Raw genomic sequence first — 13,995 nt, forward strand, 5'->3', positions numbered from 1 at the left:
CTGTCCCCCATAGTTTTTTCATTGGAAACAATGATACGCCTGCCTGCCTTTCCATGACATGGATAATGGCCTTTGATTTTTTCTCAATATGTATTCAGAACTATGACAATATTTTGGATGTAATAATGGGTAGAGAGATGTAATGGGAAAAGTGAGCTTAAATTTGAACCACTCGGTCTTCATCCTCCTCCAGGCTGGCTGGCTTCGCCAGTACGGAGTGTGGCCTGTGTCTGTGTGTCTGTCTGTTATTTTTGTATGTTTTTAACAGGCAGATCAGCTTTAATATTGCAGATAAATTGTGGGTTCTATCTATGTAATTGTTTACATAATTTCCTATCCCCCATATACAGTGCATTCGGAAAGTATTCAGACCCCTTGACTTTATCCGCATTTTGTTACGTTACAGCCTTATTCTAAAATGCATTACATTAGTGTTTTTCATCAATCTACACAATATACCCCATACTGACAAAACAAAAACAGGTTTTTAGAAATGTTCACAAATAAGAAAACAACAACAACTGAAATATAAATTTACATAAGTATTCAGACCTTTTACGCCTCCCTAACCCTGATTGCTCAGTTTGGCCGGGCAGCCAGCTCAAGGAAGAGTCTTGGTGGTTCCAAACTTCTTCCATTTAAGAATGATGGAGGCTACTGTGTTCTTGGTTACCTTCAATGCTGCAGACATTTTTTGGTACCCAGATCAATGACACCCTTGTTTTTAAGCCCTAGATTTCTAGCCCCTTGATATTACTGTTGGATCTGATTTTAATAGCTAACATTTCTATGGCCATAATAAATAGATATGCCGATAATGGACATCCTTGTTTTACTCCTCTTGCCCGTTTTTAATACTTTCTGAGAAGTAGCCATTATTTACTATTTTATCACATGGGGTTACTATACATAACTTTAACCCATTGTACAACACTAAAATAGTCAAATTATATATAAATTCTAGTCCTACTTTATCCAAGGCCTTTTCAAAATCAGCTATTAATGCCAGGCCTGGTTTCCCAGATTTCTTTCTAGTTTTCTATTGTGTCAAGTACTTGTCTTAAATTATCTACAATGTATCACCCATGTAAAAAAAATGTTTGATTAGGATTAATATTATCTGACAATACCTTTTTAATTCTAAGCGCTGTACATTTTTCTAGGATTTGAAGTGAAGTGAAGTGCAAGGGGCCTCCGGTTTTTTAGGTGGACTGGATCTGATAGTTTACCATGTGTATAGGAGTGGTTAAATTTTTTAAATAATGGACCTTTGGGTGAACAGTTAGGATATGTCTTTGAGCTGCAACTGTCAGACATGGTGATATACTGTATCTCCTCTAATGCATTGTTTATGTCTACTGCAGCACTATTTTGTCTTGGATAATGCCAGCCGCACAGTAGTATGGCACAACATCAGGCATGTGTCCTGTTCCATTAAAGATGGATGACTTTTATTATTTTATGGATGGAAGGGGGATGGGAGCACAGCTAGCTATAGTTAAAGGGAGATCAATCAAAAAAACTGCACATGGCTCTGACACAACTCTGTAATGGTTATGGAGCATTTGTCTAGTGTGTGCGTGCACATCCTGCTCAAATTAAGTTGAAAATGGTAGTCTAAGGTTCCCTACTGTTTCTCTGACACATCCAGTCCAACACTGAAATATGAATTCATTTATTTTCTCTCCTTCCAGCTCTTCAGAGAAGTAAGAATAATGAAGCTTTTAAACCACCCAAATATAGGTAAGCAGAACACACACATACACACAATTGCAGCTGGGGAAGGAGACAGGATTCTCTGCTAATTTCGTTTGATTTTGTACCCCACGCATGTCATGATTTCTCAAATCTGATTATAATGACATGCACAATGATAACCATCTAAAAGAGAGAAAGAACCGCTTCTACATCCCACCTCTGCTATATATAGCCCTGGAGCTCAGCCACTCTTCATCCAGAGACTGTTAGATCAGCTCACGGAAAACACTGCAGGGAAGACGACTTTACAGTATATACCCAATAAGCATGTGTGAGTGCCCTACAGTATATGCACAAGTGAGATATGGTAAGCGTTAGTCTATGACTGGGTCCCACACACAGGCACGCATGCACAAAAGGAAATTAGAAATGTCTTCAATTTCCTCAGCCTCCTCAAGGCTTTCAGCAGTAGAAAATGTAAGTTATTGGATTCCTTGCTTTAAGACAGCTTGCTATTGATACTGAGGAACAGACACTCCCTAGAACCATCTTGAATGCCCTGTGCGCTATCCAGGACAAGCATTTGACAAAGTTGAGCCAGAAAGATGCAATGTAGTAGTTGTTATTGCGTGTAGGCCAAAGACAAATTGTTTTCTTTCTCTTTCCTCCTCAGTCAAGTTGTTTGAGGTGATCGAGACAGAGAGGACACTGTACCTGGTGATGGAGTATGCCAGTGGAGGTGAGCAGTATTACGCCTTGGCTTCTCAGCCCTCCAAACTGCTGTGATGGTATAGGGCTTGGTGAAGAGTCATACATATCAAGTGCTGGTGAAGTGTTACTTATTTGTAGAATTTGTGTGTGTGTGGGGGGGGGGGTCAAGGTGAGGGGGAGGATTATTTATTTAAGATGTTTGAAGAGGTAGGATTTCAGATGGGCAGGGACTCTGCTGTGCTAGCTTCAGGGGGAAGCTGGTTCTTCCATTGGGGTGCCAGGACAGAGAAGAGCTTGGTCTGGGTGGGAGAGCTAAGAGACACACACACACACACGGACATGGACACACACACTTACTCCCTGCCTCCGGTCAACACTGAGTGTGTGTGGGAGGGTTTTGAGGATGCAGAACTAGAGGTTTTATGGGGGGAGTTGTGTTGATGCTGCCCCCCCCCCCCCCCCACACACACACACACAAACACACAGGTGCGTGGGCTGAGGAAAACCTCTGATGTTGTAGCCATACTCAGAAGCTTGTGCCTTCAGGACAGAACTACAGTATATTAATTAGAGTTCTGTGTCCCTCTGTAGACATGAGGAACAGTTGGGCTCACATGCTCCAGATACTGTTTTTCAAAGTAGTTATTCACTTTATTTTTTTTATTTTTATTTTTTTACATTTACCTCATTTGATGTACTGTCTGAATGTTGACTTTTTAAAACTTTTTTTCTTTGCATATTTCAACCTTTAATTTCAGCTCCTTACTTTTGTGTTTCTCTTGCAGGAGAGGTCTTTGACTACCTTGTTGCACACGGAAGGATGAAAGAAAAAGAGGCCAGGGCTAAATTTAGACAGGTAAGTACAGGACTTTTCCCGCAGTGTGCTGGATTCACACCCTGCCTGCCTGGCCATACGTCACAAGTCAGTGTCCTGACCCACCCAGGGTAGACTGCTGTCACTGTGGAGTGACACAGAGCTCCCCTCGTCTCTTATCTCTCTGGCACTGACGGTGAAACACTGGGGGTGTGCTGCCTACACACACACAGTGCTCTGCAGTGGAAGGACAGGCACACTCAGAAATGTCTAGGCTATAGCTTCCTACTTCCCTAGTCTCACTGCAGGTTCATCTTACTGCAGAGTTTCACTGGGGGCACGGATACACTGATACATCTAGAGCAGATGCTCACACAGGAAGAGAGGAGACACAGTTTTCTCCCAGCTAGAGATGTCATGTCTACACCTTGTGGCTGAGATACTCTGTGTCTCTAGCTGTATATTCTCACTCTACACCACATCTCCTCACCACATCCTTCACCCGGGGGGAGGGGTGTGTGAAAACATTGTCAGGTGGAAGTCTGTAACTGTCTGTCTATCTGTCTGTTTCTATGTAGATCGTATCTGCTGTGCAGTACTGCCACCAGAAGCACATTGTCCATAGAGACCTGAAGGTAAGGAACCAGTGAGGGCCTGGCTGGGGGAGGGGTGAAGGGGGTGTATGTGGGGGAGAGGAGGATGAAGTCAGGTGGCTGGAGGCAGGCTTTTTACCTGCTCACATGTTCTCCGCTGCACAATATACTCACGTAAAGCAAGCATTCCATTTAGCCAGCCTATGTTATGCTGCCACGTGTAGAATAAATATTGATGCTCCTGTATTTTAATCTCGGTTAGCGTGAGTGGGTCGACCTCGGTGGGAGTGACTCTGTTCAGAGTTCCCATCTCCTCTCCTCTGGCGTCAGCCGCGTGTCCGCACTCTGCTTCCTCTGTAGAGCTTCATGAATGATCCATGAGGACAGAGATGTGAGAGCAGAGAGCAGCCATCTCCACCCTGTGTGTTTGTGTCACTGGGGAGAGGAGGAAACACAGTTAAACTTTAAACACGACACTAACTTTGACTTGCAGAGCACTTTGTTTTTGTGGGGGGGTGTTCTGTAAAGGGCCCTCTTCAGGCATCAGTTGATCTTTTTGTGCCTCTGACATCTCTATATCTTATTGGAACTCTACTGTTATCATGAGTCTTTGAGTTATTCAAGTATTTGCTTTTACCTGTGACCCAGGTGGTCTGTTACCTACATCTATTATATTTCACTGCTATCTCTCACCTCATCCTTACTTCCATTTTCTCTCTCTTCCCTCCTGTGTCTCTAGGCAGAGAACCTGCTGCTGGATGCAGACATGAACATTAAGATAGCAGACTTTGGTTTCAGTAATGAGTTCACCCTGGGGAACAAGCTGGACACGTTCTGTGGCTCCCCACCCTACGCCGCCCCAGAGCTGTTCCAGGGGAAGAAGTACGACGGGCCCGAGGTGGACGTCTGGAGCCTAGGGGTCATCCTTTACACACTGGTCAGCGGCTCGCTGCCCTTCGATGGGCAGAACCTCAAGGTCTGCAAAAATACTATCGCAAAAATACTTCCATCCTCAGTTCCTTTGTCATTGGGAGATTCATAGTCAATTAAACATATGGGTAAAATTTTAGATGAACAAGAACTCACAATTTCAGCGATGTCCTCATTGCCTGTCTCATTCACTCTTTCTCCCTGTCTGTCTCTCTGTAGGAGCTTAGGGAGCGGGTTCTGAGGGGGAAATATCGTATTCCCTTCTACATGTCCACAGACTGCGAGAACCTTCTCAAGCGCTTCCTGGTGCTCAACCCGGCCAAGCGGGGGACTTTCGAGGTGAGGGACGACAGCGAAAATGTAAATATTCGACACTTCTTTATTCACTCCGCCATGGCACTCCAGAGCATTTCTTTCCACCCGCCATCTCTCCATCCATCCACCACTCCTCGGCCTGGCATCTGCTCGACACTCTCTTTTTGTGCTGATTTCATATTCTCCCTTTATCTCTCTCCGCTGTTGGCACAATACATAATTCATGATCACTCTTATTTTTATCCTTTTTGTTTCTGAGAACAACACAGACATTGTCTTAGTTTCTGTGTTCACATTGTGCGTGCTAGAATCCATCCTCATCCCTCTTGTCACCAGATGTTCAGATTAGCTATAACCTTGCATTGAAAGATGTCATTTAGAATAGGTGTCGGCCTCGTGGTTGTACGTTTCCTATTATCTTGTAAACCCGTCGTACACGACGGTCCTATTGATTGGCGAGTTTGTTTGAAAATGACATTATACAGACTTTAAATGGCGATTCTGCTTTCAAACAGTGGAGCATTTCTTAGAATCAAAATCTCTATCCAATCTTTTTCAAGCAAACCACAATTCACTTGATTTGAGTTCAATGATGTGAAAGTGAATTTAAGAGGTTTCCTATTGTTACACACATCCCCCTGCATCCATGTATACGTATGACTGATCATGATGTTAAAACCCTGAACTAAGAGGACCCTGGCCTGTATTACAAGGACTATTTTCTTTTTCTTTCAGCAAATCATGAAGGACCGCTGGATCAACGTGGGATCGGAGGAGGACGAGCTTACGGCTTTTGTAGAACCAGAACAGGACATCACGGATCAGAAGAGAATAGGTACTAAACAGGAGAAAAACTGCTCTTGTTATTGCGCTTCAGAAACTCAAGTGTGTAGGCAGCAGCAACACTGCAACAGAATCACTCTCAGTATTTAAACACTTTGAAAAGAAAAAGAAGAGATGCAGCATAAAAGCAGCCCTGTTTCTGCGAGAGCCCCTGAGAGAGGGTGAGACACATGAGACAGAGAGAGAGCCTCCACATCCTGCCCTGGATAAAAGCACTACAGCGGGAGAGGGAGGGGTAGAGAGGGCGTATGCTCTGAAAGATGTCCTCTGGAGTGTGGGGGTATTGCATAATAGCAGCTGGGATCTCTGTCAGAGCACATGTGTTAGAGGGAGATGCCAGTCACCTAGCGCAAAGAGAGAAAGAGAGGGGGGAGATTGGATGGAGCACATGTTTCACTGAGGGCTCTGTAGTCTAGTGGAGGGAGATCACATGTTTCACTGAGGGCTCTGTAGTCTAGTGGAGAGAGATCACATGTTTCACTGAGGGCTCTGTAGTCTAGTGGAGAGAGATCACAAGTTTCACTGAGGGCTCTGTAGTCTAGTGGAGAGAGATCACATGTTTCACTGAGGGCTCTGTAGTCTAGTGGAGAGAGATCACATGTTTCACTGAGGGCTCTGTACTCTAGTGGAGAGAGATCACATGTTTCACTGAGGGCTCTGTAGTCTAGTGGAGAGAGATCACATGTTTCACTGAGGGCTCTGTAGTCTAGTGGAGAGAGATCACATGTTTCACTGAGGGCTCTGTAGTCTAGTGGAGAGAGATCACATGTTTCACTGAGGGCTCTGTAGTCTAGTGGAGAGAGATCACATATTTCACTGAAGGCTCTGCAGTCTAGTGGAGAGAGATCACATGTTTCACTGAGGGCTCTGTAGTCTAGTGGAGAGAGATCACATGTTTCACTGAGGGCTCTGTACTCTAGTGGGGAGAGATCATGTTTCAGGGGGCTTCCGATCTCTTTCACCCAGTCGAACGAAAAACTCCTCAGTGGGCTTAGTGAAGCCTTATCTTCCAAAACAAATTGAATGGATAGATAGAGAGAAGGATGGATAGATGGAGAGAAGGATGGATAGATGGAGAGAAGGATGGATAGATGGAGAGAAGGGTGGATAGATGGAGAGAAGGATGGATAGATGGAGAGAAGGATGGATAGATGGAGAGAAGGATGGATAGATGGAGAGAAGGGTGGATAGATGGAGAGAAGGATGGATAGATGGAGAGAAGGGTGGATAGATGGAGAGAAGGATGGATAGATGGAGAGAAGAATGGATAGATGGAGAGAAGGATGGATAGATGGAGAGAAGGGTGGATAGAAAGAGAGAAGGATGCAGAGATAGAGGGAACTGATGTATTATGGGAGCTGATGTATGATGGAACTACAGCTACGGGATCTTCCCCACCTGGCATGCTCCTCTCAACGTGATGCGAGCAACACAGCGGGGGAGGAAGTGATAGGTCGGGAGGCAGTGGAAGATGGGGGGGAGTGATTGGTTGGAAGGCAGCGGGGGTGGCAGTGATTGGTTGGGAGGCCTGTGTGTTACCCACTCCTCCCCTCCCCCCAGCACTTTTCCTCCTCTGCTGATGGATAGGGCGAGAGGGAGGAGGGGTGATAACACCTGAGCTGGAATGCAATGCTGACTCACTCATGATGAGGTTTCTGCTGCATTTAATAAGTGGTGGATTCGCTCTTGTCGTTATGGTGGAATAGGAAGATATAAATACACCATTGCTTTAAATGAGTCAGAGGACAAAGTGTGCATAATTGCTTATGAATTTTGTATTAACTATGTAGAACACACTAAGGATGTGGGCTGTTTTTGGTTGCTGACACTTGTGAATAAAGATCTTTCTGGTATTACGTTTGTTAACATTTTGGGTTGCAGGATTGGGGTCAATTTCATTAAATGAATAGTCCCTGAAAATAATAAAGTTGTTGACAATGGTTGTAGAGGTGAGGGCTGTGTATGTGAACCCATGTCTCTGTACTGTTCCAGATGTAATGGTGGGGATGGGCTTCTCTCCAGAGGACATCCAGGAGTCTCTGGCCAAGATGAAGTATGATGAGATTACTGCCACCTACCTGCTGCTGGGGAGGAAGTCTTCTGAGGTCAGAGCAACACCATAGATAGTTGTTGATATCTTCATTCTAGTGCAGAGTATATCCAGAGTCCAGTCTTTTTAACGTGTGTTCTTGTGACCTTTGACCCCTAGCTGGAGCCCAGTGAGTCAACCTCCAGTAGCAACCTGTCCCTGGCTAAGCCCCGGCCCACCAGCGAGCTCAATGGCCAGTCTCCCTCCCACCTCAAAGTCCAGCGGAGCATCTCCTCCAACCAGAAACAGAGACGCTATAGTGACCAGGGTGAGACACTCACAAACATTTAGAGGCAATTCTCATCTTTGACTCATGCTTTTTAGCTTAAATGTGAGACTAAAGATATTCAGTTCTATGTAGGCCAGTAATGTTTCTTTCTATATCCTTTTACTATTTCTTCCTCGTTTTCTCTCTCTTCTCCAGTGGGTCAGAATGTTCCCCAAGGGTCCGGATACCCCAAGAGGAGCCAGACCAGCACGGTCGAAAACAACATCAAAGAGGAGGGAGGGGTGCAGCTCCGCAAACCCAATACCCCCGGGGGGCGCAGTGTCCCCCCCTCCAGCCCCCTGCTGGGGAACGCCAACAACCCCAACAAGGCTGATATTCCCAATGGCAAGAAGGGTGCTACCCCCGTCTCCAACGTGAGTGTCTGCTATTCCATTCAATTAGCGATTCTAGAACATATTATGACACTTGAAGTGTGGATGAATCCCTCATTCTGATTTGATGATGTGTGCTGAATCAGCGTTTCTGTACCACCCTGCAGAATAACACTGGCTCTGGCGGGATGACGAGGAGAAATACGTACGTGTGCAGCGACAAGAACGCTACGGACCGTCTCTCTGTCATTCCCAATGGGAAGGAGAAAAGGTAAGGAACAGGCCGGAATGTTGCTGTGTTCACTGGCTGCCTGAACTAAACCCCTAGTGGCCCCTTTCACAGGAACCCTCCACATGGCATCAGCATTCAACACAGCACCTTCACTGTCCATCCCCCCAAGGGCACAGAGGAGAGAACTATGTGTAGGAATACTGTTATTATTGAGAGAAGTTATTAAAGAAAAACACAACAAGGCCTTTAGGGGAGAAATATCATCAATTTCTTGCTCTTCTTTTACTTGCCTTTCTTGGTTCCCTTTTTCTTCTCTTCTATCTATCTGGTTACCTCTTGGTCTGGTTGTGTCCCAGTATAACTGAGATGTCTGCCTGTGTGACGAGTAGTCCGTTCTCTGGCTTTGCCCACGTGTTGGCTGGCTCGTCCACCTCGGTCCAGCTGAGGTACCAGGCCTCTGGCCCTCTCTCTGCCTGCCCCTCAGACTCAGACTGGGCCACGCTGCCCCACTCCCACTGCACTCTGGACTTCTACAGGCCCAAGTAAGACGGCAGGCAGGGCCTCCAACTGTCTGTTTGATTTCTCCCCTCCCACGTGTAGACCACCTATTTCACTTTCTCAGGCCCTCTCTAACCCACGCAACGGCCCCACATCGACATCCATCCCTTTTATGGGCTATCTCTAACCGTTGTGATGATGACATCTCTCCCTCTCTGTAACCTCTTATAGGAGACAACCGCACCCTTTATTATACACACAACTCTGTTCCCTAATCTCTCCATCCTCTGCTTGGACCTTGGAGCTTTGGTCTGACCCTGGTCTTGCCCTGGTATGGCACTGGGCCCGGTTTCCCAAAAGCATCTTCATTAACGTTGCACTTGAAAACGCTCGTAATGTAACGCCTGCCTAATGACCACTTGTAGGACAGCTAAGTGCGTCGTTAGATGTTTTTTTCCCTCCCGTGTCACTTTATACACAAAAGATCTCCGCTAAACATAGAATCACATGGTTTATCTTTCTTTCTGTGACCACAGATAACTTAGAACAAAGTTGCCAATGTCTTTGCAATTGATACAAACAAGCGATATATGAAAAGATGCTTCAAATGAAAACCGAGATGACTGCATCAAATTATAAATACAGTAGGCTAGAGGTCGACCGATTATGATTTTTCATCGCCGATACCGATACCGATTATTGGGGGACCAAAAAAAGCCGATACCGATTAATCGGTAAATTTAATTTTTTTTTTTGTAATAATGACAATTACAACAATACTGAATGAACACTTATGTCACGCTCGTCGTAACGTTGAAGAATGCCCACACAGATCACACCCTGACCAATCAAAACATAAAACATACAAAGCAAACTCTGGTCAGGCCGTGACAGTACCCCTCCCCCAAGGTGCGGACTCCGGCCGCAAAACCTGAACCTATAGGGGAGGGTCTGGGTGGGCATCTATCCGCGGTGGCGGCTCTGGCGCTGGACGTGGCCCCCACTCCACCATAGTCAATCCCCTCTTCCGTGGCCTCCTAGGAATGGTGACCCTCCTAAATGACCCCACTCCACTGAGGGGCAGCTCCGGACTGAGGGGCAGCTCCGGACTGAGGGGCAGCTCCGGACTGAGGGGCAGCTCATGACTGAGGAGTAGCTCATGACTGAGGAGTAGCTCATGACTGAGGGGTAGCTCATGACTGAGGGGTAGCTCATGACTGAGGGGTAGCTCATGACTGAGGGGTAGCTCATGACTGGCGGGCGGCTCTGGCGGCTCCTGACTGGCGGGCGATTCTGGCGGCTCCTGACTGGCGGGCGGCTCTGGCGGCTCCTGACTGGCGGGCGGCTCTGGCGGCTCCTGACTGGCGGGCGGCTCTGGCGGCTCCTGACTGACGGGCGGCTCAGGACAGACGGGCGGCTCAGGCTTGCCGAGGCGCACTGTAGGCCTGGTGCGTGGTGCCGGAACTGGTGGTACCGGACTGGGGACACGCACCACTGGGCGAGTGCGGGGAGCAGGAACAGGGCATACTGGACCCTGGAGGCGCACAGTAGGCCTGGTGCGTGGTGCCAGAACTGGTGGTACCGGACTGGGGACACGCACCACTGGGCGAGTGCGGGGAGGAGGAACAGGGCTTACAGGGCTCTGGAGACGCGCAGGAAGCCTGGTGCGTGGTGTTGGCACTGGTGGTACTGGGCTGAGGACACGCACCTCAAGGCGAGTGCGGGGCGCCGGCACCGGAGGGCTGGTACGTGGTGCTGCCACAGGAGAGCAAGTACGTGGGGCTGCCACAGGAGAGCTGGTGCGCTGAGCTGGCACAGGACGTGCAGGGCTAGGGAGGCGCACAGGAGGCCTGGTGCGTGGGGCTGGCACAGTCTTCACCAGACGGCTAACACGCACCTCAGGACGAGTATGGAGAGCTGACTCAGGTGACATCAAATCCCCGACACGCTCCGTCGGGCGGATGTCGTGCCTCATGCACCAAACCAGCAAATCCCTAATTTCTCTCTCCTCCAATTTCCCCATTAAATCCTTCACAGTCTCTGCTTCACTCACCCTGCTCACCTCCAACTCCACCCCGACTGGATCCGGTTCCATCCTCGGCTCCTCACGGTAAGCACGGGGAGCTGGCTCAAGTCTCCTACTTGACCCAGCTACACTCCCCGTGTCCCCCCCCCCCCCCCCAATAAATTGTTGGGGCTGCCTCTCGGGTTTCCAGCCGCGCTTTCGTGCATCCTCCTCATAACGCCGCCTCTCGGCTTTCGCTGCCTCCAGCTCTGCCTTGGGGCGGCAATATTCACCCGGCTGTACCCCGGGTCCTTTTCCGTCTAATATCTCCTCCCAAGTCCATTGTTCCACAAAGCGCTGTTCCTCTCTTTCACGCTGCTTGGTCCTTTGATGGTGGGTTATTCTGTCACGCTCGTCGTAACGTTGAAGAGAGGAGGACCAAGGCGCAGCGTGAAATGAATACATTCTCTTATTTAATGAAACGAAGAACACTTAAACAAACTTACAAAACAACAAACAAACGTGACGCTATATAATAAACAAGTGCAGACACAGGCAACTTACACATAGACATAGACAATAACCCACAACCCACAATACAAAACAGGCTACCTAAATATGGTTCCCAATCAGAGACAACGCAAAACACCTGTCTCTGATTGAGAACCATATCAGGCCAAACACAGAAATAGACAAACCAGACAAACAACATAGAATGCCCACACAGATCACACCCTGACCAACCAAAACATAAAACATACAAAACAAACTCTGGTCAGGGCGTGACAACTTATTTTAACTTAATATAATACATCAATAAAATCAATTTAGCCTCAAATAAATAATGAAACATGTTCAATTTGGTTTAAATAATGCAAAAACAAAGTGTTGGAGAAGAAAGTAAAAGTGCAATATGTGCCATGTAAGAAAGCTAACGTTTAAGTTCCTTGCTCAGAACATGAGAACATATGAAAGCTGGTGGTTCCTTTTAACATGAGTCTTCAATATTCCCAGGTAAGAAGTTTTAGGTTGTAGTTATTATACGAATTATAGGACTATTTCTCTCTATACCATTTGTATTTCATTAACCTTTGACTATTGGATGTTCTTATAGGCACTTTAGTATTGCCAGTGTAACAGTATAGCTTCCATCCCTCTCCTCGCTCCTATCTGGGCTCGAACCAGGAACACAACGACAACAGCCACCCTCGAAGCAGCGTTACCCATGCAGAGCAAGGGGAAGAACTACTCCAAGTCTCAGAGCGAGTGACATTTGAAACGCTATTAGCGCGCACCCCGCTAACTAGCTAGCCATTTCACATCGGTTACACCAGCCTAATCTCGGGAGTTGATAGGCTTGAAGCACAGCGAAGAGCTTCTGGCAAAACGCAGGAAAGTGCTGTTTGAATGAATGCTTACGAGCATGCTGCTGCCTACCACCGCTCAGTCAGACTTAGTTATCATCATAGACTTAGTTATAACACAATAACACACAGAAATACGAGTCTTAGGTCATTAACATGGTCGAATCCGGAAACTATCATCTCGAAAACAAGTTGTTTATTCTTTCAGTGAAATACGGAACCGTTCCGTATTTTATCTAACGGGTGGCATCCATAAGTCTAAATATTCCTGTTACATTTCACAACCTTCAATGTTATGTCATAATTACGTAAAATTCTGGCAAATTAGGCGGCCCAAACTGTTGCATATACACTGACTCTGCGTGCAATGAACGCAAGAGAAGTGACACAATTTCACCTGGTTAATATTGCCTGCTAACCTGGATTTCTTTTAGCTAAATATGCAGGTTTAAAAATATATACTTCTGTGTATTGATTTTAAGAAAGGCATTGATGTTTATGGTTAGGTACACATTGGAGCAACGATACGCACCGCATCGATTATATGCAACGCAGGACACGCTAGTATAAGGGATTTGCGTCAATTCAAATCTGGTATCAGGACAAAATGTGATTCAGAGTCACCGAATATACTTTAAGTATTTTTATTAAACTCAAGCGATAAATGGTAAATGTAATTTTCGTATATACGGGTTCACTGTAACACCTCGCAGGGTAGAACAGAAAACTGGCAGGATGTAAGTAGCTGTTCTTATACTGTGATAGACGTAGTTCCAACCCGTCTGTTGGCCTATCACAGTATAGGCTGAGCGTGGTTTAAACTTGCTCAGCCTATCGCCGGCGCTCAGGCTGGTCCCAGCCTCTTGGCGCTCCTTGGTGTCCGGCGCTGTTGCTGTGTAGATTGCGCTCCCACATCCTAGAAACTGGGGCCAGACAGTTCTGTAACATTGTTTGAGCTATTTGCACCTGCATAGAAAGCATACTGTTCTCGCTCAAGGTTAACCACAGCTTCTCAGCACACTTATCTGGGGCAAAATGTTACTTCCAGCACACACACACAGACACCCAGGCGCCCAGGCCAACAGTTGCTAATATTCAGTCACGTGATGTAGTATTGGGTTATAGCACAATAAACACAGATCCTCACAATTCCCCCTTTTTACACCCCTAAGGGGTGTAAATTAAAACAGAAACCATCAAGTTCAATGATCGATACATACATACCAGGTTGTTGATAAACCCAGGAACTTTAAACCTTTAATGACCATTCAGAACACGTTCTCAGTACCCTAGTAACATATTA

The 13,995-nt window shown here is 46.5% G+C and overlaps 1 protein-coding gene across 19 annotated transcripts in view; it reads left to right on the forward strand.

The window, feature by feature from the left end:
- Positions 1–13,995, forward strand: part of LOC139553479 (MAP/microtubule affinity-regulating kinase 3-like) — a 42,673-nt gene that overhangs the window by 7,516 nt on the left and 21,162 nt on the right. For 10 of the 19 annotated variants that reach the window (XM_071365842.1, XM_071365844.1, XM_071365846.1 and 7 more), the window contains 11 exons: positions 1,695–1,743; positions 2,372–2,437; positions 3,195–3,265; positions 3,802–3,858; positions 4,556–4,792; positions 4,966–5,085; positions 5,797–5,896; positions 7,897–8,009; positions 8,114–8,261; positions 8,418–8,635; positions 8,761–8,864. In XM_071365842.1, the coding sequence (XP_071221943.1) occupies positions 1,695–1,743; positions 2,372–2,437; positions 3,195–3,265; positions 3,802–3,858; positions 4,556–4,792; positions 4,966–5,085; positions 5,797–5,896; positions 7,897–8,009; positions 8,114–8,261; positions 8,418–8,635; positions 8,761–8,864 (1,283 nt within the window). Of the gene's footprint in view, positions 1–1,694; positions 1,744–2,371; positions 2,438–3,194; positions 3,266–3,801; positions 3,859–4,555; positions 4,793–4,965; positions 5,107–5,796; positions 5,897–7,896; positions 8,010–8,113; positions 8,262–8,417; positions 8,636–8,760; positions 8,865–13,995 lie in introns of all 19 variants that reach the window. The other 9 variants (XM_071365839.1, XM_071365847.1, XM_071365849.1 and 6 more) reach the window with 1 other exon arrangement.

The sequence above is a fragment of the Salvelinus alpinus genome, chromosome 25 (genome assembly GCF_045679555.1).
Source record: "Salvelinus alpinus chromosome 25, SLU_Salpinus.1, whole genome shotgun sequence".
Taxonomy (NCBI): Eukaryota; Metazoa; Chordata; class Actinopteri; order Salmoniformes; family Salmonidae; genus Salvelinus; species Salvelinus alpinus.